Genomic DNA, 27,375 nt, shown 5'->3' with positions numbered 1-27,375 from the left:
CCACACCCCTAGTGACCCCTACTTCATGCCCAGAAGATGACCAAGATGCCCTCCCTCTCATCGTCTTCTTAAGGTCAAAGAATCAGCATTGCTGACAGATGGCCATCTAACCTCTTCTTAAAAACCTCCTGGGAAGGAGAGTTTACCACCCCCTTGAGGAAGCCTGTTCCACTGAGGAACCACTCTAACTGTTAGAAAATTCTTCCTAATGTCTGGACGGAAGGTATGTATAGCCTAGGAATGGCTAAGGGTGCAAGCTGAAGGTCAAGAGCCTAAGGGCTCTTATCTCTTGGATTACAGTCCATGGCCTTGGCCAGATGGATCACGTCTAGTGGACATCAACCGAGGGCTATTTACTTGTTGTCTGGTTTAAATATTTTTAAAATAAATATGGTTTAAAATGTATTTTTGTAAGCTGTTTTGAGCCTTCAACAGGGAGAATAATGCAATAAAATATGCAAAAAACAACGAATAAATCAGGCACCTACAGTTAGGGAGCCAGCTTCCTAACAAGAAGTAGGTGGGGGAAAGTATTTTTCACAGTGACAGTGTTTCTCCAACAGGAGACCAGAATCGAGAAAAACTCCCAAACTCTTTGCCGTCTTTCAGTGATACCTGCACCAAGCAGTAGCCCTTCCATCCAGCATCACGTCTCTATTATCTGGATTCATCTTCTGTTTGTTCTCCCTCATCTACTTGCTCACCGCATTGAAACACTGGCCCAGGACATAGACAGCAACCACCCATTGCTTTTATTCGCAGTAATCTACAGCAGGGTGTCCTCAGTATATTGATAACTACCTACTCAAAAACTTCAGATGATCTCATTAAGGGGCCCTACATAGATATTAAACAACATGGGAGATCACACAGAGCTTTGCCCCCCCCCCACCTGTGTCAGTTTTCTCCCGCTTCAACCTTTTGTGAGAAGTATGATGGAAAAGACCAGAACCATTTCAACACCTCTCCCCGCCAGACCAACCTCACGTTCCCGGTGCCTCAGTAGTGTTGCATGGTTCGTGGTATCAAAAGCTGCGGACATATCTAGAAACAACAATAGAGATGCGTTCCCTTTGCCCATCTGGAGAGATTGTCCTTAAGAACCACTGAAGCCATTTCTGCCTCAAACCCAGCCCATATTGAAAGGGATTGGGACAGATTAATTAATTAATTATAATGTATCTGTTTTGGGCAAATGCCTTAGTTATTTTGTTCTTGGTTCCAGAAGGTGGTTTGAAGGCAGATGATACAGCAACCTTGCTGAAGTTAAGTGGATCTTAATATCATCAGGGGCCTGAGTAAGAAATCCAAGGCCCCATGTGTACGTCACCTTAAGTATTATGGAAAACCGCAAGATCCTATAAAGAGATGACTTATTCCTAAAAATACTTCACCTGTGTAAATACCCATGGCTTGTTTTTTAATGCCTTGGATTTGTTTTTAATGGCTTGTTCTTACTGTGTGGTTTTTAGTTGTAAGCTGCCCCTATTAGAAGAAGACCCTCAGCTTACGCTCCAAACTGCCAAGTTCTGCGCTGTTGCTATTAAAATACGCAGAGCTTTATTAGAGAATGATTGTTAGAATATTTTACAATTTTATCAGTTTTAATGTGATAATTTTAACCAGGGGTTGCTTTTATTGACCTTACACCTTTATATGTACGGGCAGTCTGTGATTCTGCGGTGGAAAACTATTGTGCCTGGAAATTTTGATGTATTGGCATGTGATTGTTCAGTCGACCATATTAATAAGCTGCTTGTTAATAAGCTGCATATTAATAAGATGTTGTAAGCTGCCACGAGCAGGACTCTGAAGAGGCAGCATAGAAATATTCTAAACAAATGAATAAGACGTTTGCTTCAGTGCTGTGCAAATCAGCTGCTCGAGCCCTAACAGTGTCCAGAAGTGATATTTTTAGAGATTTAAAGGACGGGAGAAGGAGGCAGCCGGGCTCCTCCTCCTCTTCTCGTTCCCTTCAGCTGCTTCCTCATCATCTCTCACAAAGTGCCTCTATTGATGTGTCTCTCGTTCAATTTAAAGAGTAGGTTATTAGTAAGGAAGGGCCTGGCCCACAGGCATCGGGTGCTATGCTGGCACAACCCTCTTTCCTTCTCTCTCTCCAGCAGCATACAAGCCCTGTCACGAGTCCAGGGACTGGCGGTGCCCCTTGTGTTTCCACGGCTGTGGTCTGAGGCTCCTGTGTTTGCTATGCTGGGTTACCAAGGCTTCCTGCATAGATTGGTGGCAGCACCAGCCTTTTGCAGATGACGCCCCCAAACTATATTTGCCACGTTCTTTATTATTATTATTTTTAAGTTGGCCATTTCTTGCCTGGTACTGAGTGACTTCTGTTTACTGAGTCTTTAGGGCCAGGGCTCCCCATTTTTAGAAAGTGGACAGGTGGGGATTTTGCTTCTGACTGACCAATGGAGATCTGATGCGCTGTGCAAATTTTTAAGAACATTGCTTTGGCAACAGCTGCCACCACAGCACAAGAATGAAGGCAAGCTGTGGCACTTACGTTGGGTCTGGTTCCACTTCCTTTGGCCGCCATTTTGTGGCTGCGCCCTCCAAGTCAGGATTCCAGATGCGTCTGCAGGCTTAAAAAAGGTTGGAGGCCTTTGGCTAATGGGCTGCTGAGCATTTGTCTTCAGCATGCAACTTGGGTCAGCCCCTCACCTCGCCAGATGGGGTTGCCAACCTCCAGGCACTACAATAATGAGGAACACCTGTGCCAGAAATAACTGCGTTGCAGAAAATGGCGGCACGAAGGCTCAAAAATATCAAACCACGCTGGAATGCAACAATAAATCATATAATAATGTCTAAGCATTCATTCATGCAATTCTCAAAGTATAAATCAGCATACAGTCAATCCCGACTATCATACAAATCAAAATATAAATCCAAAATAGCTCCGGACGTGCCACACGTTTGGACTATTATCACTTTGAGACTGTTGATTTGCAATTTCGGGACGGGAGTCTCCCGCCCCTTTCCGGAGCTGTTTTGGATTTATATTTTGATTTGTATGATAGTCGGGATTGACTATATGCTGATTTATACTTTGAGAATTGCATGAATGAATGCTTAGACATTATTATATGATTTATTGTTGAATTCCAGTGTGGTTTGATATTTTTGAGCCTTCGTGCCGCCATTTTCTGCAACCTCCAGGTACTAGCTGGAGACCCCCTGCTATTACAACTGATCTCCAACGGATCGAGGTCAGTTCGCCTGGAGAAAATGACCACTTCGGCAATTGGACTCTATGGCATTGAGGGTCCCTCCCCAAACCCCGCCCTCCTCAGGCTCTGCCCCCAAAACCTCCTGCCGGTGGTGATGAGGGACCTGGCAACCCTATCACCAGACGAGCTGCTGAAAGTGAGCAGTTTGTGCATTTGGTGCCATGCAAAGAGGCACTGAGCATATTTGTGGGAAACAGTTTGTGCTTCTTCCTGTTACAGGAATGGCAGGCTTTATTTACCCACTCTGGGCCCCCTGCCATTGGGGGAGAAATTGGAAATGTTTTGAATCTACTTAATTCAAAAACTTGCAGGAGATGGAGAGAGACAAGAGTGGACAGAGAGGGTCTGTGGGATGAATGAACTGACTTGACCTCGCTTAGAAAATGTCCTGGGATTATAAATATTTTATTCCCAGCGCTGCTGGAAAACTACTGGATCTAACAAGACAGGAGAGTGTTTGTATCATTTGAAGTTATAATTCACTCTGCTTCCCTGAATAGCTCAGTGAAGGGTGGGAGCATGAAAGGAAACCTGTGGTTTTTAGCACACTGTGGTGACCAGAGCGTCGCGGGTTTCGTCTGCATACAACCCTCTTGCACTATTCGAGCGTTGCTGTGTCAGGTAACTAACAGTGCCGTCTTATGCAGGGTAACTCCAGTGTAGGCTTGTTAGGAGGGAAGGGCTTAGGATGGAGTAACTCTGCATAGGATTGTGCTGTTACAATCCTATTCAACAAGACTTTCACGCTCAAACCCGGCAGTATTCTAATATTAACCATCAAGGCGATCCCTGACTTCAGAATTTCTCTAGTCACTATCCTGAAGGTAATAGTGATGATCCTGCGAGAGTTGGAAGGGATCAAAACGGCATCTATTTATTTATTTGCTTATACCTTGCTTTTCTCCCCAATGGGGATCCAGAGTGACTTATATCATTCTCCTCTTCCCCCATTTAATCCTCACGACAACCCTGTGAGGTAGGTCAGGCTGAGAGTGTGTGACTGGCCCAAGGTCACCCAGGAAGCTTCCATGGCAGAGTGGGGATTCAAACCTGGGGCTCCCAGATCCTAGTAACCAATATAGGACATACCCTCTCCTGCAAGGTAGGACCATGCATGCACCATTCCTCCAGTCAGCCTTTTGGAACCACAACAAGCCATCATCAGATAGCACCACATTACTCCAGTAACTCATCAAGTTGCTGTGGCAGTGTAGACGAAGGCAATTCTCTCTCACACACCCCTCTTGAGGAATCACTAGCCAGTCTAGTCTTCTTAGCTCCCCAAATGACAGTAAATCATAGCAGAGCTTGAGGGAGAGGCACCACTGTTTAACGAAAATGGTATTGGAGTCGAACCACACTGTTAATTAAAACTACTATATCTGGCATCGCCTTTTGGGCTTGTGTTCATATCCTGATAGGTGCATGCTACAGTGGTGACTGATTTCATAAATGTGTAAGTAAATCAACTTTCTTCCACAAAATAGGGTAAAATAGGTATTGCTTTTGTTTTTTGTGTTCAGAATTTTTGAAACAGTAGTATAATGTGTGTCTGCTCTCATAATCTATACATTGTGACTGAACATACAGAGGGCTCAAGACTGCAGCTTTCCTGCAGGGGGTGAAAGTAGCCTGTCAGAGATGTGTCTAAACTAAACTCCTCTTCCTGACATGCTGGTTTTCCGCATGCAGGGATTATTTTTTACAGGAGGGACTGTATCATGTAATAATTCTGTCATTTTTAAATGGCTCTCAGATTAGTAACTAGGTTAGAGCAGAGCAATGAGTGTAGAGGCAATGTATCGCAGTGGTTAGAATGTCAGGCTAGGATCTGGGAGGCCCAGATTTAAATCTGCACCTTTCCGTGGAAGCTTGCTGGGTGACCGTGGGCCAGCCATTCTCTCTTAACCTTATCTACATCACAGGGCTGTTGTGAGGATAAAATAGGGGAAGCGAGAGCCTAATATGCCCCCTGAGATCCTTGGAAGACAGGCAGAATAAAAGTGTACCAGAAAGAGCAATAGAACTGGTCTTTTGTCCAGATGAAGTTAGTTTCAGAGGGGAGCCATGTTGGTCTACAGTGGGACATCTACAGATGAGGGGAGCTTTGGCTCTCGAAAAGTGTATATCCCAAAAAAGGTGCCACTGCACTCAAATCTAGCAGTCCAGGTGAAGGGACTTTTGAAGAAGAAGAAAAGTTGGTTTTTATATGTCGACTTTGTCCACCACTTAAGGAAGAATCAAGCCAGCTTACAATCACCTTCCCCTCCCCTCAACGGACACCCTGTGAGGTAGGTGAGGCTGAGAGAGTGTGACTAGCCCGAGGTCACCCAGCTGGCTTCGTGTGTAGGAGTGGGGAAACCAATCCAGTTCGCCAGATTAGCGTCCGCCGCTCATGTGGAGGAGTGGGGAATCAAACCCGGTTCTCCAGATCAGAATCCACCGCTCCAAACCACCACTCTTAACCACTACACCACGCTGGCTCTCCATTTGGGTTGAAATGTTTTGATCTGCATGCCAGACATGCTGATCCAGTGACTCTTAACATCTGCAAGCCATATGGGAATTCTTCGCCTAAAGGACCTGCTACAAACTAGCTGGTCTCACACAGGTGGCACAGTCTGAAAAATACATCTGTCGCAGTTGTCCCCACCCAAGCTAGACAGCATTTCTTTCCTTGAACCATTTTCCCTTTTGGACTTGCTTGTCGTTGTAAAATCAGCAGCTGGGCCGGAGGAGGACCTCAGTTGTCTGAACAGGCCATTATTTCTGTCTGTGGTTATTATTTTGTATTGTTCTGGCCCGCTGCAAACTGTTTCCTTGCTGTTTCTAGGACCTTAGCATACTGCCAATGGGTGGACAATCTCCACGAGACCCAGAAGATGCTGTCTCTTACCGGTCCCTTCAGCGACCTACTGAAGTGGATCCTCTGCCATATAACAAGAGGGATTGTGAAGCGGGAAATGTACGGCCACGGCATTGGCCGCTTCTCCGAGGAAGAGATATACAAGCTGATGGAGAAAGACATGCGCTCCCTCGCAGGTCTTCTGGGTAATGTACAGTGCATTTCATTACGCTATACATTAAGTACAATCACTTTTTGCGTGGTTTTGATAGACTGGTATTATTCTGTCAGGCTGTTTCAAAATGATCTCTTCCCTTTCAGTCCACTTATACAGCCTACTGCTGGCTTGAGTTCACGGATTTAACTCAGGCTCGTATAATTTGCAATCCACCAAACTAAAGGCAATCTGGGGTTACATATGCTGGCTTGTCAGGTGCTTGACAAACCCTCTGCCTTTGCTGTCCCATGAAGAGCAGCATAAACGGGATGGGCACTAAGCCCCTGGTGGGCCACCATACCTGACTGGTATAGGGTTGCCAACCTCCAGGTAGTCACTGGCGATCTCCTGCTGTTACAACTGAACTCCAGACAATAGAGATCAGTTCCCCTGGAGAAAATGGCCGCTTTGGCAATTGGACTCTATGGCATTGAAGTCCCTCCCCAAACCTCCCCACCCTCCTTAGACTCTGTCCCCAAAACCTCCCACCAGTGGTGAAGAGGAATCTGGCAATCATGCTTTAAAACACACACACAAGGGTTGCCAGCTCCGGGTTGGGAAACACCTGGAGATTTTGGGGGTGGAGCCTGAGGAGGGGGGGTTGGAGAGGGAAGGGACTTCAATGCCATAAAGTCCAATTGCCAAAGCGGCCATTTTCTCCAGGGGAACTGATCTCTGTCGTCTGGAGATGAGTTGTAATAGCGGGAGATCTCCAGCCACCACCTGAAGGTTGGCAACCCTAACACACGAGGGTATCAGAGAAACAGGTATAGTTAATCTTCATATTACACATTTTGAGTAATACCTTGCTCAAAAAGCATTTCACTCATTCCAAAACAGAAAATATTTCACAATCCCTGCCCAGATCTTTGGAAAAATATGGGAATCCCCCTTCCATATTTTCCTTCAATTTTCCCTTTTATTTTTCTCTGGGTGGTCACAATGTGTCTCAGTGCATAGAGGGCTCAGTGAGACATTGCATCTCCCAGGAGTCCTGGGAACACACAAGCCCTCCCCTAAGAAACCCCTTCCCCTCCCATACGCATATATGAAGCAGTTCATACCTGTACCACTAGGTCCCATAGAGGCAGTCACTTCCTTGGGGGAATGTGAAGAGGTGGTGATGGAAGACATTGTTGGGCTGGGCCTATGCCAGGCTACCTGGAGGCATTGTTACCCACTAAGGCAAATGGGATGCCTGCAGGATTTGTTTTGAAGATAACTCTGATAGTGTTAAGCAACATGAGTCTGGTAAAACAGTCAACTTGTATACAAGGAGCGACTGGAAGGGGGGAGTACTTGCAAGCACCTAAACGTCTGTGGCATCATTTTATTTTTAGGTGACAAAAAGTACATCATGGGACCCAAGCTTTCTACCTTAGATGCCACAGTCTTTGGTCATCTGGCACAGGCAATGTGGACGTTACCAGGAACCAGGCCAGAAAGGCTCATTAAAGGTAGGAACACCTTGTTTCCCACATTGGTGAATGGCACTGAGGAGAAGGGTTGGCAGGTTCTGCTTCGGGCTGCCAGGCCTCCCACTATGACGGGAGGTCTCCTGCTGGCATCCTCTATTCCTGCCCCTGCTCTGTGTGGAGGTGAGAGAAAGAGAGAGAAAAAGCGCAATGTTGCTGACCTCACTATGCCAATTCTGGGGAGTTCTAGGAATCGCAAGAAAATCTATGGTAAGTTATTGGTGGCGATTCCTAGAGCTTTAAGAGGGGAGTGGACATGTTCATGGAGGAGAGGGCTATCCATGGCTACTACTAAAATGGCTACTAGTCATGATGCACACCTATTCTCTCCAGGATCAGATGGGCATGCCTATTATCTTGGGTGCTGTGGAACACAGGCAGGATGGTGCTGCTGCAGTCATCTTGTTTGGGGGCTTCCTAGAGGCACCTGGTTGGCCACTGTGTGAACAGACTGCTGGACTCTATGGACCTTGGTCTGATCCAGCATGGCTTTTCTTAGGTTCTTACATTCTTATGTCACTTCCGGGTTTTCCCAAGAAGTGATGTAACATCATCAGCAATATCACTGACATTGCACGCCCCCGCCCCGGTGTCCTCACCCCAACCCTAGTCCTGTTCTAGAGACATTCTGACTGCTCATCCAATTTGCAGCGGATCCACGGGACTCAGCACAGCAGTCAGCTAAGGTACTGGTTTGGGGTGGTGCAGTTTGAAGTTGCATTGTGAACAGGAGTGAAGTTGCAGATGGGCTCCATGTAACTTAATGGTCAGATCCACCAACCCCCTTCTGCTAAATGTAGAGCCTTCCTCTGTTAGATGGAAGCTTCCCTCAGCAGACTCTTCGCTTTAGCCAAAGAGAGTTGTTGGATCCAGTCCATTGACTTGCTTTGTTTTGTGACCAGCCAGACCCTGGTTTGAGAGAGGGACCTCTTCTGTATTTTGCTCTGAGGTCTTTTTGCCATCTCCTTCTGAAATTTGCTAACGATGTGAGAAAGAAATGATCCCTATTCGGAATATTTTCCTGTACGGGTCCTGGAGGGGAGTGATGAATTTCTTACAAACGATGCTGCCACCTGGTGGTACAAATTGAAACAACTCAGTCCCATGTCTCTATCTTAAGTTTGAACAAAATGTAGGGTATATTTGTACCTGATAACCTTTTATTGAAGTTTTTGTCTCATGTTGTCCCTCTTTTGCTCTTGCAGTGAGTATTTTATTACATTTATTTCTCTTATCACGTAGCTGACTAAATTCAGATATCTTCTGCAAGGTTTTTGTGTCCGATGCATTCAAATGTGACCCTGGCAAATTTGGTCCTCTCTCCCTCTAAGCTGTGCGCTTGGTTTATTTAGCAGTTAGGTTTTTTTAAAAACCCTCAGAAGGCGGCTGAGGGGAGACATGATAGAGGTCTATAAAATTCTGCATGGTTTGGAGAGAGTGGACAGGGAGAAGTTTTTCTCCCTCTCCCATAATACTAGAACGTGGGGTCATCTGCTGAAGCTGGAGGGTGAGAGATTCAAAACAGATAAAAGGAACCATTTTTTCATGCAACGCAGAGTTAAATTGTGGAACTCCCTGCCCCAAAATGTGGTGGTGGCTGCCAACTGGGAAAGCTTTAAGAGGGGAGTGGACATGTTAAGTGGAGGAAAGGGGTATTCATGGCTACTAGTTAAAATGGATACTAGTCATGATGCATACCTATTCTCTCCAGGATCAGAGGAGCATGCCTATTATCTTGGGTGCTGTGTAACACAGGCAGGATAATGCTGCTGCAGTCGTCTTGTTTGGGGGCTTCCTAGAGGCACCTGGTTGGCCACTGTGTGAGCAGACTGCTGGACTTGATGGGCCTTGGTCTGATCCAGCAGGGCTTTTCTTATGTTCTTATTAACACCATGATAATTTTGCACATACATAACTGTGACCCGTACTTGTACCCGTACAATAAAAAATTGGTGCCTTTTGATATAGCCACAGAATTGTAAAGTGCAAATATCAACACTGTCCTGTCAGAAGAAATTGACGGCGTATCTGTTGGTGAATAGGTACTACGTGTAAAACCAGGCCTTTCAATAAAAGAAAAAGGTTTTGTATTGGGCAGCTGCAATAGTGGCATGGGTGATGAATGGTAGTAAGATGCTTATTCAAGCGGTTCAGTACAGCTTCATTGGTATTGGCTGTTGGCAAGTATACAAAGAACATGTGGGATGGTCAGACAATACTGACCTTGATAAAACCATGGCCTGACTTAGTAGCCCGGTACAGATGATCCCCCTGTGTGTTGAATCACCATGTGGGGAAGGAGAGCAGGCGCGAGTGTGTTGGCACCCCCCCGCCCCCGCTGCCTCAGCACAATTGCCTGGCCATCTTCAGAGTGCAGTGGCTCAGAGGCAGAGGCTTCGTGCGCACCCCCTCCCCATGATCAGCCACATTCTCAAAGCAGCATCACCGATCACGGGGAGGGGTGTGTACATACAACCACTTCCTTCATGCAGTTGCGGTCTGCAGACAGAGTGAGTCAACATGTGGGGGAGTCATCTGTACAGGGCTAGTATAAGGCGGATGCCTGCGTTCTTGGTGACATATGGGCTGCACAAGTAGTGTGCATTATTTATAAGCAGGCAAACATCTGCAGGTTGGGAATACCCAGATTGCAGCGCAATCCCATGCAGAATTACTCCAGTGTATGCCAGCTGTTTCCCTTTAATGTTAGAATATTTTCCAGTTGTTTTGCTGGATCAGACCCACAGTCCATCTGACTCAGCTTTCTACCAATGCAGTTTCCAAACAGGTGCTCCAGGAAAGTTCTCAGGTAGGACATGGCGATGATAGGCATTGCATGTTGTTTTGTCTCCAGCATCTGGTTGGCAAAAATCACAGAGACTGCATTTGGTCCATGAAAAGTCTCCATGCTCTTCTTTTCCAGTTGGTGTGATTGGGTAGCTGCGTAATACCACTTTCCCCTTGCGTATTTCACAGGAGAATTGATTAACCTTGCTATGTACTGCGAGAGGATAAGGAGGAAATTCTGGCCGGAGTGGCATCATGACGATGACAACACCCTTTATGAGTCGGAAGAAAGTAGCGAGGCAAGCAAGACTCACCCGTTGCAGGACTTCAGTTTTTATTCAAGGACAGGAACATTTGAAGATGAAGGAACCGAAAATAGTTTTTCCCGTACGCCTGACACCGATTACACTGGACACTCCCTCTTTGATTCAGATGTGGACATGGATGACTGCACAGATCACGAACAATGCAAGTGATGTGCGGAAGAATCACTTCTCTGCCTTGTCTCGGAAATACCACCGCCTCCCGGGAATCATGCCAATTGCCCCATGTTCCAAAGAGGCCCATGTCGGTTGGGAAGAGACCATTGCGCTTGATGCAGTTTCCATATGTTATCTGGACCCTTTCAGCAACATTTCATTTTGTTGAAGCATTCCGATGGATCCTAGATAAACAGTTCTTAATTCTGCTCAGCAAGATGGTGAAAAGTTGACAAGGAAGGTAATGGGTGGGGGTGGGGATGGGATTCATGTAGAGAAAAGACATTCTGGAATCACAGGTACTAGTGGAGCACAATGTTGAGGAGGGCTAGCTTGGGCTGATTCTCTCTTCTTCCCAGAAACAGACTGAAGACAATAAAGGGAAGGGAGTTGCTACGGTTTCTGTCTCCCTCGTACATCACAGGATTGGCTCGAATGGATCAATGGAGGGCTAGAACTCAGATCATAAAATTTCCCCCATGGCTTCCTGCATTTTGGTGTGCTGGGTGTGCTGGCATTTGACATGTGTCCAAGTGTGGAGTAGCATCTAGAAATAGCCCTGTAGACAGTCAACAGATACAAGAAGAAGAAGAAAAGAATGAGTTTTCATTCAAAATCTAGGATTGGTCTCTCCCTGTGATATATTTACTCGATAGTATTTAATTTATTTCGGTACTGTTTTAAAAAAGGGACGGTGTCCAGCTTTCATTTTTAGCCTCACCTTCTTTCTCTACATAAAAGTCTTCTCCAATATTCCATTATAGTATGACCAAGAAAAAGAACCCAGAATTAGGATATGCAGATGAAGAAGTGGGGATCGATTCAAACTCGATTCTCCACGGGTCAGATTGCTGGGAGATCCGGGTGCAGGGAGCAGGCTTAGGCCCATGCTACATACTATGTTTTGCATATGATCTCCATGGGGACTTGCGGCCATATGGCAGCTATAAATTCATGTGGCCGCTATAAATTCTCTGCGTCAAGTCAACTTAGAAATGCCACAGGGGGCAGATTTGAATTGGGACCATGGTGCAGGGAGGGGAGGGGCTCCTGCTCCCCCCTCATGCCATTTTCCTGACCTGAAACAGCTGGGGGGGGGGGGAGTAAGCATTATTTGCCTGGCCAGAGGCAGCTGGCATCCTGCTGGGAGTCCCTGTTGGGACCAGATGTTAAACATAATGTGTAGTTTGGCTCTTAAGCTCATCCCAATGGAATGCAACCTTTTGCTTTGTCTCGCAGAAATGAATGGTTGCCTTGTTGCCCTCTGAGGGCGAATAAAGTGCAACAATGTGGGAATAAGAGCAAAACATGTTCGTTGCCTGTAAAAGTGTGTGGTGTGGCCCTCACTAACAGGGATCCTACAATGATTTTCCCCCCCTCCAGCAACCTGGCATCCTTGCAATATACAAATTGTCCTCCCACATACACCTTACCTGTCTGGATGATGGGCTAATACAATAATCCACACAAGATGTTTGGGCCAACTCTTAGTAGGGTGTTCCATCAAAGTCTTTTGGGTAAGAGGTAGATACAGGCTGTTCCCACACTAATTATTTGTAACATTTAATGAAGCGTTTTTTCTTTTTGTGTCCACACTATTTCCCCTCCGTTTGGGATCGGATACTGTTTCCAAATGTTTTATCTTTGTGTTTTGTGCAACCACTTATACGTCGATGTATTCCTTTTCTCCATTTCCAAGAAGACTTCCCTTGAGGTGTGGACATGCTGGAGACACGGTTCATGTCTCCGCCCACTGTGCAGCCCATATCCCTTTCCTCTCCTCTCCTCCTGGCAGCCGTTTCTCAGCGTCAATTTAAAAAAAAATATGTATTGGGACTAACAAAGCAACGAAGGAGCGTTTGAATAACCCTACATATTGACTTGTGTGGGGCAGCTCTTCAAAGCCCCGAAGTGCCGTCTGGCTGGCCTCGCGGTGCGAAGTGGGTGGGCGGGGGCCCTCCGAGGCAGAAGTCTTCACAAGAGGGTGGGAGTTCCACTGTGGAGGAAAAGCTATTTGTGAAAGTTAAAAATGGTGTGTGTCAGAATTTACTCCACACACCCCAAGAAAACAAATCGGGGAAGTGCGGACAGAACGAAACGTTTGTGAAGAGGAGATGTGGGGACAAAAAAAAAAGGAACGTGTTTCCAAGCCTCGTGGAATGACCACAAGGCTACTCTAGAGCAAGTTATTGGTGTGGAAACAGCCGCAGTCTTGGCATGTTTGTTTCATTTCCTAGTCCACACCATGGTTGGCTGCTGCAAATGTTGATGAAGTTAATTTTTGGATGAACGAGCTGTGGGCTAATGCAAGGTTTTTCTTTGCAAAAGGAAAGGTCCCAGATATCACATTTACCTGTTAACTCTTTCTGGTCTTCTGATCTTTAAATGGAAGGACATTTGTGCCCTGTCAGGATTACCTCAGAGATGAGCGAAAGCATGCTGCACATGTTCAAAGGCACAATCATTTTCATTTCACATTATACAGAGCACATGCTCTGGTTCTGAAGACAGACTTTGGCATTAAGTCCTGTTATAGAGTATATCTGTTGCTGTATTGCGCATGGGTGGGGAAGCCTTTTTACTTGGTTTTTTTTTTAACCTTTTGTTTTTGTTTGCTTCACATCACATTTTCATCGGGTTGAGCATTGACTGACCAATCAGTCGTCAATGTCAGATGTGCGCACAAGCAACCCAATATGATTAGGCTGTTCCTCTCCCCTCCCCAGCTGCAACTCTACACAGATAAGAGTCGTTGTGGAGGGATAGTATTTTGTCTTTTACGGTTTCATTTGCAGAGTGCTCGGGGGGCGGGGGGTTTGTGCTGAACCAGAAACCAAACCAAACCTTTCCGTTCTAAAGGCGTATCCAGATGGTAACTGTCCGCGTTTCTGCTCAGGTGCACTCGTGTCCAATTTAGTGCACAGGAAATGTCCCTTTCCCTAGGACATCCATGTGCTGATCACATAACCTGTGCTGATCCCTGTCAGACCTTTGCAAGCTAAAGCCCCCCAAGGAATGGGATGTAGTAACAGAGCATCTGATTTCCTAATGAAATTCATAAGAATGTGCATTTAGTTAAAATTAACTTGTTTTGAGTGTCCTAAGTGGGAACCTGGAACTGGCGTCTTCTATCTAGTACGAATTCTGGCCCTTTTGACTAATTGCTTTAAAATCCCTTTGGACCACCCTTTGGGGAGGGGCCGTGGCTCAGTGGTAGAGCATCTGCTTGGCATGCAGAAGGTCCCAGGCTCAATCCCCGGCATCTCCAGTTAAAGGGACTAGGCAAGTAGGTGATGCAAAAGACCTCTGCCTGAGACCCTGGAGAGCTGCTGCCAGTTGAGTAGACAATATTGACTTTGATGGACCAAGGGTCTGATTCAGTATAAGGCAGCTTCATGTGTTTATGTGTTCACCCTGGCCAGAACTAGTAAAAATTTTTTGCCAGTTGTTCTGTGAATGGCTAGTGATTTGAACTCCTCTGCCAGTTTCCTTACAGGACTGTGATTTTCCTCCATGGGCCTGGATACTCCCTGCTTAGCCACCACAGGGCGGGCAGTGCTTATGACTTTCAAAAGGGTGCTGGCCAGCTACCTAATGCATAAGCGTTCTCCCCCCTTTTACCCCTTTACAGCCCATTTCTGAGCCTCCAGGGTGAAAGTCCTTAGGAGGCCAGGAAGGGGCTGCGCCGGCATTCGTGCCCCCTGCACCGGCGCCCATGCCACTTACGCCGTCCAGGATGGCATGGACACCTGCGGGGGGACCCAGACGCCATTCTCCCAGTTCTGCTGCAGCAGCGCCACTGCCACCCAGTGATGCCAGCTGGGCCTTCAGCCAGTGTCCCACCAGTGCAAAGCCCCACCCCGGCATCCCAGGGGGCGTACTAGGGGCATACCATGGGCGGAGCTGCCAGTAGGCAGCTTCCTGTCCCCTTTCGCCCCGGTACGTCAATGGCAAGAACAGCGTTGCTGCACTAGCTTTTTACTGGCCCAGCCTCGCTGTTTTCAATGGGGCAAAATGCCCCATTTAAAAAAAAACACAGTTAAAAGGCTTTTTAAAGCTTTTCTGTGGCCGGGGAACGGTTTTGGAGGCGTCGTGGTGGCAACTCGGCCATGCCATCCCCAGCTGCCAAAGGCTCAGGAATTGGTTGTGTTATAGCACGGCTCAGGTGAAAAGGAGACTGAGTGGAAGGGGAGAGTTTCTAGACCCTAGGGGGGCTCAGTGCTCTCCCCATTGCATCTGCTCTTTTATGCAGACTTGACGGTGAAAAGGGATGGAGTGAGGATTGGGAAGTGGAGGCAGCAGCAAGAGGCACAGCAATGGGGACCTGTAGCCGCCATTCCTGCCTGCTCCCATGCTGCTTTGTTCTGCTGCCATGAAAACAGCCTGCCATGATCTGTAACTAACTGGTTTCTAGTAGTCAACTGGAGTAAGCCGTTTAGAGGATCACCATTGTAAAACTCTTGTTTGTAGGTCCCAATTCAGTTTTGAGGCACAGTATTTAAATATTTCAAGAATGTCTACAGACAGTGTGACGGTTGTGGAAAGGAATGTGAATATTTTGAGAACTGGAGACAAGACTTTCCGAACTGGAGGGGATAAATTGTAGGCCCTGGTGTCTTCTCGATGGCCCAACATTTTCTGTAAGGGTTTTGTATATACAGCTAGTTCTGAAATTCTGTTCATATTTTTTCTGTTCACATGTTTTCTCAAAAATAGTGGATGCTATCTAGAATCAGAAGGCAGGGTATGATTTTTTTAAAAATCCCCTGATGTTCTGTTGCATTATGTAAACCTTTCTGATTACAGGTGGTTTTAGGGACGTGCATTATTTTGAAAAGGGTTTTCATGATACCATTAACTCACAAATATTGTTGGGACTAACGCCCTGCCTTTCAAAGATCATGTTGGCAAACTAAGCCCATAGTAATTATGATATGAACTGAAAGCATATTTGGAAATGGTCATAAATTTCCTTTGTACCTGCTAACAGAAGATGCACATCACCTGAAGTGAATTTGGGATGCAGTTGGCCAAAACTCTTTTTACTTGGCAAAATGCAACTTAAGCCTTTTCATGTATCTTGAACGATTTGTATAGCACTCTGCCTGTGAAGTATTTTGCAATCTTGATTTTTCTTCATAGTAAGCAGCTAAGAAATTACAGTTGTTTCCTTTGAACAGATGGGAAGTTGGAAGCTAAGTAACAGTAAATACTCTAAACCATTCGTGCAGCCTGTGGCAGAGACAGGACTTTTGAACCCAGATCTATCAATTGAAGATGCATTTAGCCACCATTGTTCTTTTTGTTTAAGCTTCTATGGAAAGATTATTGGGATGTCAGTGCTGTCCCAGGTTGTTTAAGTTTAACTAATCTACCTACAGCCATGAATGATGCTACATCTAGGATATCTGATGATCCCTAGTTATTTTGATTTAGAATCACAGAGTTGGAAGGGGCCATACAGGCCATCTAGTCCAACCTCCTGCTTAATGCAGGATCAGCTTGGAGCATCCCTGGCAAGTGCTTGTCCAGCCTCTGCTTAAAGACTGCCAGTGAGGGGGAGCTCATCACCTCCCTAGGTAGCTGATTCCACTGTTGAACAACTCTTACTGTAAATCCCCCCCTCCTAATATCAAGCCGGTACCTTTCTGCCTGCAATTTAAACCCATTATTGCGACTCCTATCCTCTGCTAATTGGCCATCGCACAGCATTGTGTTTCTATTAGATTTAAAAGGACATCCATCTGTTTTAGAATTTGCACAGCCCAAATAATGCACTTCCAATCCACTTCCAATGCACTTTGAAGGTGGATTTTACTGTGTGAACTGGCAAAATCCACTTGCAAACTATCGTTAAGGTGCAGTGAAAGTGGATTGAAAGTGCATTATTTGGGCTGTGTAAATAGCACCTATGAGAGGCTGTACATTTCAACATACTTGCAGCCTGAAAAGACTATGCTTCACCCTAGCTCACCTGGAGTAGCCTTTCTCTCCGTACAGTTGATCTGATTGATAGTCTTCTTTGCACTCATGTTGCAGAGTTCAGTGCTGTTCAAGGTGCTGAAGAATGACGGTCTATGGGATTTTTCACTCCTGGAATTTCCTAGTAACTAACTCATATCTTACTCGAAATGTGGGATGAGAAGAGGACTTAACCCCTGAGGTCATAAAAACCAAACCACAGGCAATGGGCTTTCAGGTCACAACACTCAGCTGATATAATTTACAAGCAGAAATTACAAGCACTCTTAAATGTTTGTCAAGGCCCCTGCTTTTGTGTTTCTGGTTTCAAACAGGCCCGAAAAGAAAGCAGGAGCAGCAGGGAAAACGCCCACAAAGTCCCAAGATCCTTATATAGGCCAGCCCTACAGTATCCCTGATCGATGGCTGTCCATTCTCTGCTTGAGGGAAAGAGCCTCTCCACTTGGGGTGGTTGGTTCCATTGCTTCTTTGCTCTCACCATTAAGAAGTTTCTCCTGTGATCTGCCATCCCGTAACGTAAGCTCGATAGATCTATTCTTGCCCTCTTCTATGTAATAAACCTGCAGGAAAAAGAAGTCAATGATGTCCGTCCTCTCCGGTCTTCTTTTTTTCTAGGCTAAACATGCCCAGTTCCTTCCAGCTTTTCTCCCAGGTCGTGTTTACCAGACCCCTCTGCTAGTTAGTCTTTGTTTCTCTTAGTTTGATTCCCAGAATGAGACTCAGTGCTCCAGACGAGGTCTGTTTCACCCTAGACAGAGTGGAACTATGACTTCTCATGACCTGGACAGCATGCTTTCATTATGCATCCAAAAACCACGTTAACATTTTTTGCAAACACAGCATGTTGCTTAGCTTTGACTGACTACAGTCCCAAGGTCCTTTTCACATGTATCACTTCCAGGCTAGGCGCCCTCCCCATCTTGCAGATGTGCATTTTATTCTTTTGTCCTAAATGAGGAACTTTGCACGTGTCTCTGTTGAATTTCATTTTGTTCGTCCGGCTTTCCAGCTGATCAAGGTCCCCGTGAATGTTATTTCTATTTTTGAAAGCGTTTGCTCTCCCTCCCCGTTTTGTGATTTGCACATTGCGCAAGGATTCGCTCAAGCCCTTGGTGCCTGGTCTGCTGTCCTGCCAGCTGGGGACTGATGCTGATAGAGGCCTTAAGTATGAGTGAGCCGGGAAGGCTTAGTTCCTCTTATCTTTTCCCTCTAAGTGACGAGGCTTTCCAAGGACAGGGTAGCCGGCTGAAGACAAAGTTTGTGTGAAGTAGTTCGGGGTGGCCTGGCCTTGTGCTTTGTTCCTGGTGGCTCTCCGGAGGGATGGTGTTTTGAAATACCTTTCAGCAAGCCTCTTGGACTGTTGCGTGGAATCACTCTGCTTCAGTAGCAGGGACAGAGTCAATTCACTTAGGGCACTTTCACTCAGGCCGAATAATGCACTTTCAATCCACTTTCAATGCACTTTGAAGGTGGATTTTACTGTGTGAAAGGGCAAAATCCACTTGCAAAGGATCTTGAAAGTGGACTGAAAGTGCATTCTTTGGCATGTGTGAAAGTGCCATTAATATATCATCAGGAATGAATGAGTTGCTTTTCTGAGTCAAAACACACTTGAGACATCTTACAAGGGTGCTCCCTTCATCGTTCTTTAGACACAGCCCTTTGGTTTTTTGGTTGTTTGTTTTTAAATTGCTGCTTGGAAACTTGACTTGAACCTTTCAAGCACAGCTTCTTGTCTTTCTGTCTGTCTGCAAAGCAACCTTCATCAAAACAAATGCAAGCATCCAAAGAGGCTGCAAATGCCAAAGCAGCATATCTGTAGCCCATTGTATTTTTAAGCTGCATGGTTTTTCTGTTTATTTCATAAGAAATGCGTGAATGTATTTACTACATAGTATGCCTTTCGTTTATTAGGAACAACTCAGGTTATTTGGGAAGAAGAAGTTAAGTTACCGCCTTCTCTTTTCCTGTCAGATCTATTCAATTGTTTGAGTTTAAGCTGAAGAGCAATTGCAGATTGAGAGAGTTATGCATGTACACATGTATACCTGGGAACAGTTTACATTTATTTCCAGACTTTGCAGAAGTATGCTGCCGAAATATATTTATTCACTTGTAGAAATCCATACCGCTTTCCTCTGACTCTTGAAATAAGAGACTAAGGTCTTATTGTAACTTGTGATGAGAACTGATCTGTTGGCTTTTATAACACTTGTGCTACAATTAAAAAAAAAAAGGAAATGCAAAAAGGATAAAGAACGTTGCACACGGAAGAATGAAACAAACACAGCTCAACAGATGCAAGAAGGTCTCCTGCCAAACTAGTTTCAGGTTTCCCTAGGCATCACAAACATCCACGGCCTTCCTCTGGGGAAACTACAGCTCTTCTGCAGTTCGCTTCTCATAACAGGGTTGCTGTCTTCAGAAGGCAGCAATGGTGGCGATCTGGTAAACCCAATCGGGAGGAAACAGCTTTTCAAAGAACAGACTAAATATAGGTGTGGTGCAGTTCCCTTTTGAGGAAAAAACATGGATATATATTATATGTAATAGAGACTTTGTTTGTCAATTTGTCAGTCAGTACTCCTGCACTTACAGACCCCCCCCCCAATTGTTTTACCTGTTTTTGTTGGCCCAGAAGGAACGTTGAGGTGGTCTCAGATGGTTTCCCTTCACATAACTCAGCAAGCCCCTGATTTAAATGGGAATGCCCATAGATGAAAGAATAAGCATGGCTTGTGAGTTCCCTGGGGCTTTCCCCCTTGAGCTGGATCAAAAGAGGAACTATAGGATGGCTGTGGGTAGAGCATCCAGATGGATGCTCCGCCCCATAGCAAATAGGGGGAGGAACTAAGCTCTACATTTCTCCCCTCCCCTTTTGACCCTTTCAAGGGCTTCTTTTTTCCTAGCAGAGGCAAGGTAGGAGAAAAGGGTTGCTGGGCTTCTGCACATTTTTTGTTGACTGTGCGTCTGCTGCTGCAAAGGAGGGGTGGTAGTGGCCGAAATGAGCAATGCATGGGGTTGCCAGGTCCCTCTTTGCCACCAGGTTTTTGGGGCAGAGCCTGAGGAGGGCGGGGTTTGGGGAGGGAAGGGACTTCAATGCCATAGAGTCCAATTGCCAAAGTGGCCATTTCCCCCAAGTGAACTGATCTCGATTGGCAGAAGATCAGTTGTAATAGCAGGAGATCTCCAGCTAGTACCTGGAGGTTGGCAACCCAGGTGATGTAGGGTTGTGCAGATGCTGTTCCTGCTCATTCCCACGCTGCTTGATGCTGCTGCCACACCAGGGGCATTCTTTCGTGCCCCTTTGCCAAAGCAGCCTGACTGTCATCACAGGCCGCCACATATGCCGGTTTAGCTTTCCACCATAAGCACAACCACCTCAATATTCAACCAGAGCCCCTGTTGCCATTAGTGTTCCCACAAATGGAAAATAAGCACAAGTGGTCATATAATTTGGCTCTCAATAAGGCCATATTGTCACCTTCACTGGAAGGTTAACGTGAGTGGGAACAAGCTGTCCTGGGCAACATGGAAGTCAGTCATCAAGGGGACTTGTGTCGACAGTGGCCATGTGGTAGCAGTTGAGGCACCACTTTGATCCGGAGGTGCTAGCTGGTTTCTAAGTTTGCTTGGACTCCAGAAATGAGAATATAGCACGGAGGAGTTATCTGGTCACGTCACAAGGCTAGTGAGCAGCCTTCAATCTGGTGGATCACACGTAGCGGTGTCCTGGAATAGACTTTCCAAAGATTGGCCCGTGAGCCACCCTCTGTAAAAACAGAATCATTCAGTCCTTGCTTTAAATGGTAAATCTATGCTCTTTGCCCCCCCCCCTTTTTTTTTTTTTGCCTTCCGGAGGCCAGGTTTTTCTCTTATTTTCTCAGGCCCAGAAAAGTTAGCGACCATGTTGCATTAAATCCAAAACTGGGGTAGTAAGGGAGGAAGACTTGAAACGGCTAACACTTGAGGGTGGGGTGTTGGTGGTTGTCTTAGCTGTAGAAGTGTGTGCAATGCTCTAGTTTATTGTTCATGCTGGAGGGTTTTCCTTTGCTCCTTTGCTAGTATTGTCATCAGTGATATGCCTTTCTTGGTGTTCTTCAACTTGGTGCCTGGAAGATGTGTGTCCAGAATGTGTGTCCAGAACATGAACTCTCCTATGCAGAAAGCATTTCCTGTGAGATATCCTTACTGCTCAACCTATATAGTGCTTACTGTCTTACCTCTGCGCATAGATCCCTTCAAGATCAGAGGGCCAAAGGCAGTAAACCTGCACATGGGATGGACTGTAGTTTGTTTCTCCTGCCATTTGCTACTACGCATTTTCTTTCTGCCACACACAAAGAAGGAGGTTGAGTTTTATAGGATCTCTAGCAGGAAAATGTCACCTTAAAGCAACTTTACCATTGTGCTGCAGTGAAGCTTCCTTGACAATCTCACAGCCCCTTCACTTGTTCTGAGATGGAGTTATACTTAAGCAGAGTCTAGAGAAAGTGATCACAGCGTTTCTCAGGACATGTTAAAAATAAAATCTAGCACATTATGAATGCGCCACTGAGACATTGTATCATGATTGAATGACAGAAAAATATCACCTTGTGTTGTTTTCTGAATTATAAATGATGGTGTAAAGTCAACTTGAAACTGGTGGCTCTATCCTTGCTGCCCAGTGTATGGTAATGTTTACCATCTTGGTATGGTAAGGAACTAGAAGGGTATTATATGGAATGTAGAGGTGCTGTGGCATGGTATATTCAGACGTTCTCAGTACTATTCTGGTAGTCAGTGTGGTGTAGTGGTTAAGAGCGGTGGGCTCTAATCAGAACCGGGGTTGATTCCCCACTCCTCCACATAAAACCTGCTGGGTGACTTTGGACTAGTCACAGTTCTTTCCAAACTCAGCCCCAACTACCTCACAAGGTGTCAGTTGTGGGGAGAGGAAGGGAAGGTGATTGTAAGACAGTTGAGAATCCTTAAAGGTAGAGAAAATTGGGGTATAAAAACCAACTCTTCTTCTTCTAGTCCCTTGAAGTAGCCCCAGCAGAACATCCTGTGTGAATGTCCACTTTATCAAGCCAACACAGGACATGAACTGTGACAATCCACTAATCTTTGTTTCTATGGAAAAGGGATAAACCTTAAAAATCAACATCATTTTATTCCAGCAAAAGCTGGAGAGCCAGCATGGTGTAGTGGTTAAGAGCGGTGGTTTGGAGTGGTAGAGTCTGATCTGGAGAACCGGGTTTGATTCTCCCCACTCATACACATGAGCAGCGGAGGCTAATCTAGTGAACTAGATTTGTTTCCCCACTCCTACACATGAAGCCACTCCTACACATGTTCTTGGGCAAGTCATGCTCTCTCAGACTCACCCACCTCACAGGGTGTCTGCTGTGGGGAGGGGAAGGGAAGGTGATAGTAAGCCGGTTGGATTCTGCCTTAAGTGGTAGAGAAAGTCGGCATATAAAAACCAATTCTTCTTCGTTCCTTGAGTAGAGCCCATGCAATGAATGGATCTTCATTATGTTAGCATTTTATGTAGTATCGAAACAAACAAGCAGCGTGGTCCAGGAGCCATGAAATGCAGGAAGTACACAGTGAAATTATGTAAAATTAAAATCTAATCAAGAAAAAAGGAAAGGTCATTCATATATAGTGAAGATCCACTCAGTGCAGCTGAAGAAGTGAGCTCTAGTATAGGAAAGGTTACGTTGGAATAAAATTATACCTTAAGGTGCCGCAAGATATCTGTCCGTTTTTGCCCTAACATACTAACATGGCAACCTCTTTGGAACCATGGAAGAAGGGTTTATTAAGAGGACGTATTTATTACCATATCAAATTTATTACCATATCAAATTTATTATTTATTACCATATTATTACCAAATTTATTATTTATTGCCATATCAAATTCAACAATTTTTTTTTACAAATTAGTGGGTCAGAGACATACCACATACTCACTGGTAAAACCAGCTGTAGCAGTACCAGTGCTGTATTTCAAGTAAGCAGGGTTTGGTGGCTGTTTGACTGCTAGTGCTCGACAACCCTTTCCAAAGGATGCACTTTTCACTGGCCTGCAATCTTCACGCCAAACAGTGTGTTCTCTACCCCCGCTCCTCAGAATCAGCTGTCATGCCTCTAAACGTTTTTTTCAGGACAACATGAGGGTTTTAGTGTTCTTAAATTACTTGGAATCGCAAAGGACCCTGCCCTCCCAACAATATTGGGGTGGGTGGGTAAAGCGTGTTTAGTTGGTGATGAATGGACGTCTACTGCCTAACTACTTCCTTTGCAATGTTTAAATGAAACAGCACATTGCTAACAAGGAAACCAGTGCTATTCTGTTGGTTTTTTTAAAAAATCATTTTTTAAATCAGTGAGCCTACATGGGACATCAGTTTCTTTTAGCACTGTTATTACGACTAGTTTATAAAGCCATATTTAAACCTGTGCACTTGAGTGTGACATACATTTAAATTGTGCACTATGTTGATCGATGTATATACATATATGTGTGGAAATCTGTATATTTCGTCTCAATGGTGTATGTAATTGATGTGTAAATGATAATGAACAGATATCAAATATTTGTGTGTAAATCCTTTTTCTTTGACCTCTAGCATCTAGAATTACAAAAATCCCTTCATGCATCACAATGTAGATAAAAGAAAGATCCTCTACAATAATACATAACAGCCCCTGGAACTCACAACTGCTGAATGTGAACAGGAATAGGACTATAATAGTCGATGTGTATACAGGTCAAAAAGATTCATGGTATTTTCTTGGGAAGGGGTCCAATACTTGTTCCACTTTTGGAATAATTTCATATATTCACTTAAGGTACCTTTAAACAGACTGTAACCATTGGGAGCCCTGACCTGGATGGCCTAGGCTAGCCTGATCTTGTCAGATCTCAGAAGCTACGCAGGGTTGGCCCTGGTTAGTACTTGGATTGGAGACCACCAAGGTATACCAGGGTTATTATGCAGAGGAAGGCAATGGCAAACCACTTGCCTTGAAAACGCTATTGGGTTGCCATAAGTTAGCTGTGACTCGACAGCACTTTACACACACACACAAAAACCATTGGGCCATGATCCAGATCACTACTGTATATTTTGCCAAGCAGTGGCTTTCCCAAGCAGAAAAGGGTGTTTCCCAGCACTTGGGATTCTTTTGGCTGGAGGTGCAGGAGATTAAACATGGGGTTTCTGCATGCAAGGCAGGTGCTATACTGCTGTGCCTAGGGCTTCCCCCCTTTAATTTCAACTGGAGTTGCATAGTTCTCCTGGTGTATTTCATTTTGTTTTAAAGTTATCTCATATCTAGTTTTGGCCATGGGTTGGGGGTAGCATACATGGCAAACAGTGCCACCCTAAGCAGACTTATGCCCTTCTATGCCCATTGAAGACAATGGGCGTAGAAGAGTGTAACTGTGCTTAGGGTGGAATTGTTAATGTACTATTGGATGGACAAATATAAAATTCTTATTCTGTGCATACGGCAATAAATACATGGGAGTGTTCCCAGAAGCACAGAATTAGCAACTTACAGCTTCAGTGAGGGTAGACAGACTAAGTGAATGAAGTAAACTATGTCAAAAAAGAAACAATAAATACTCTGAGATAACAGCTGCCCATTAATTTTAATTTGCTCTTCTTTCATTCTCAATATTACAAAAGTTAGGTGTCATCTTTCCGCACTGTTTTGTGAGTTACACCAGGAGGCAGCTGAAGTTTAAGCCATTGAGTGTTTGTTTCCCCAATATAACACCTCCTAGACTCATGTTTTGTGGACTGGGAATCACAAAATGTGACTGATAAAACTGCAAACACACTTCTGGGGACGGTAGGCTGTCCATGAACAGAATGTTAAAGGTGTGTGTGTGTGCATTCACATGCCTGTCTATGTATCTTAAACTTTGGACTAAATGCTACAAGAAAATTAAAGGAATATATAACAATGGGAACCAGGATGCACCACAGCAAAGGCTTACCAAAGATGGCCTGTATAAAAATAGTTGCACTTTTTTTCAGGCAAGGGAAATATAGTTTATGTAGGATTTGTAATTCTATGCTGGCCATTGGCTGTAACAACAATAAACAGTTTATGTAGGATGTAAAAAAAAATGCCCTGACCTGGATCTCTTCAGATCTCAGAAGCTTAGCAGGGTTGGCCATGATTAGTTTTTGGATGGGCAACCTCTAAGGAATATCAGGGGCATGATGCAGAGGCAAGCAATAGTAAACCATCTCTGAGGTATCTTGCCTTGAAAACCCTACGGGGTCACCATAAATCATCTGTGACTTGATGGCAGAAGGAGGAGGAGGAGGTACCATATCAAATTATGTCTTGATTTGTAAGGCCTGGGCATTAAATAAAGACATTCTAAGGTTGGTAAAAAGTGATTTAAGCTTGGTAAAAAGTGATTTTATATGTGGGGAGAGGCATTTGGTTGAAACTGATGTCAAATGGAATTTTCCAAAGTTGGTATAAAATATTGCTAATGATGCAATGTGCAGTAATTGGTTTCCCCCACATAATTTTAGACAAATGATTCCTCATTAATAATGCACAATGTGATGACTTTGTTACGGCAGATGTACTTGGACCCAGAAATGCTTATAAGTGTCAGTTAAGGGAGCTGGAAACAATTACACAAAAGGACCAAAAATGCAAGCCAGTCCCTTCTTTTACCACAAATGTACAGGGAGAAAAGCCACCCATCTCTCCTTCCAGTGCTTAATGTCATACCGTTAGTGGACAACCCCTGGATTATTGCCTACATGTCCCTATTAGGGACGTGCATTTGGAGAACAAATTGAGATCTCACTTGACTAACATCTATTTGTAAATATAACAAATATAAATACATTTTAATTGGAAATGTTCAGATCTGACCATTATTCTGGCATCAGCTATCAGTTTCCTCAACAGTGCAAGCCTTGGCAAGCAAGAGAGAATAACTCAGCAAACATGTAATTTATAGATACATTCTCCGACCAGAAGAGTGTGCTGATGTTCTTCATGAACAGGATAATTCCCAACGTGCAATTCTGGGTGCAGCATTTCCACTTGCCACCAATCATTGCATGGTCCCAATAGGTTTTATGGGGGCATTTTCACCCTGTATATGCACAGGTCCCCTTTTCATTCTCCAGGGCTGCACTGGCTAAGCTGTGACAAATGTTTGTTTGTACCCACTGGCACAGAATGAGGGGGAACAGAGGAACAGACTCAGGTTCTGCACCCCTTGCTGATAGGAAGCATATCTGCACCACGGGATGGTGTGTGTGTGTGGGGGTGTCAAACACTTTTGCTTGTCCTAGCTGGCAAGCAGTCAAGCCTGTGGAGACTACAGGTGGCTGTGGGGGTGGGGGGGGGGAAAAGTCATACATTTTTGCACACATATGCATGAGCCAACTGAAATGAAACATGAAAGATCAGCAGTGAGGACTGGGATCTCTCGGTATGTCTGCTGGTTGCTTTTTTCCAGGAAAAAAAAAAGACAGGCAAACTCCTGTTCACATGTAAAGCAAGCAGGGCACGCATGGAGGGGGTGTTATTTTTTAAACAAAATGGAGAGAAGGGGTGAGGAGCCCTATCACAGCCTCTTCCCATGAGACACTCTGGGGCTTGAAGAGTTTTTCTCCCAGACTGGCTTCTGGTAAAATACTTCCAGCCAGAGGGTGCTAAAAGGTAAGGCATGGAAGGGTGTGGAGGCTAGTTCCACTTACCTATACACCCTGGTTTTATTTTAAAACAACCCCCCCATATGAGGATCCCAGGAAAGAAGGAAAACCTCACATATATGCCGATTCATTCCTCCCTCCGTCTATAGTGCCAGTAAGTATATTAGGCAACAATCTTAAGAACACTTCCCCGGGAGCAAGTCCTATTTAATAAAATAGGACTTACTTCTGAGTACACCAACTTAGAATTGCTCTCTGTATTTCCTATAAAATGTGCACAAATCTATCGGCCTGGAATTTGTCTAAATTTTGGAAAAGGGATACAATTTGAGCATAAAAGTTAAAAAAAAAACCTCCCTAAAATCAAATAATTACAGGTAGAAATGTCTTCCCTATTGAAATCAAAGGAAATGAATTGAGAGAAATCCTCTAAACCTCTTATATAACTGTTATATTTTTAAAAAATCAACAAAATGACTCAACATTACTGTGCACATTTGTCTCAGAGGTCCCAGGCCTCTAGGAATATGCAGAGTGCTTTCTCGTCCAAATTCTTCCCACTTCAGCTGACCTCAACACAGAGCGGTTTAACAAACCTTAAAAAACCATAAGCCACCAGCAGCTTTTCAACAATAAGGCTGA

At 44.8% G+C, this 27,375-nt stretch overlaps 1 protein-coding gene across 1 annotated transcript in view; it reads left to right on the top strand.

Moving 5' to 3' along the window:
• FAXC (failed axon connections homolog, metaxin like GST domain containing) overlaps nucleotides 1-11,076 on the top strand; it is a 30,945-nt gene extending 19,869 nt beyond the window's left edge. Inside the window, exons 4-6 of the mRNA XM_056856294.1 lie at nucleotides 6,082-6,299; nucleotides 7,651-7,767; nucleotides 10,762-11,076. Of these exons, the coding sequence (XP_056712272.1) occupies nucleotides 6,082-6,299; nucleotides 7,651-7,767; nucleotides 10,762-11,048 (622 nt within the window). The 3' untranslated portion in view covers nucleotides 11,049-11,076. The remainder of the gene's footprint in view (nucleotides 1-6,081; nucleotides 6,300-7,650; nucleotides 7,768-10,761) is intronic.
• Nucleotides 11,077-27,375: the final 16,299 nt, after the last annotated feature.

This window comes from Euleptes europaea, chromosome 10 (genome assembly GCF_029931775.1).
Source record: "Euleptes europaea isolate rEulEur1 chromosome 10, rEulEur1.hap1, whole genome shotgun sequence".
Classification (NCBI taxonomy): Eukaryota; Metazoa; Chordata; class Lepidosauria; order Squamata; family Sphaerodactylidae; genus Euleptes; species Euleptes europaea.
The sequence above is the reverse complement of the archived record's forward strand: the minus strand, read 5'-3'. Positions and strand labels throughout refer to the sequence as shown.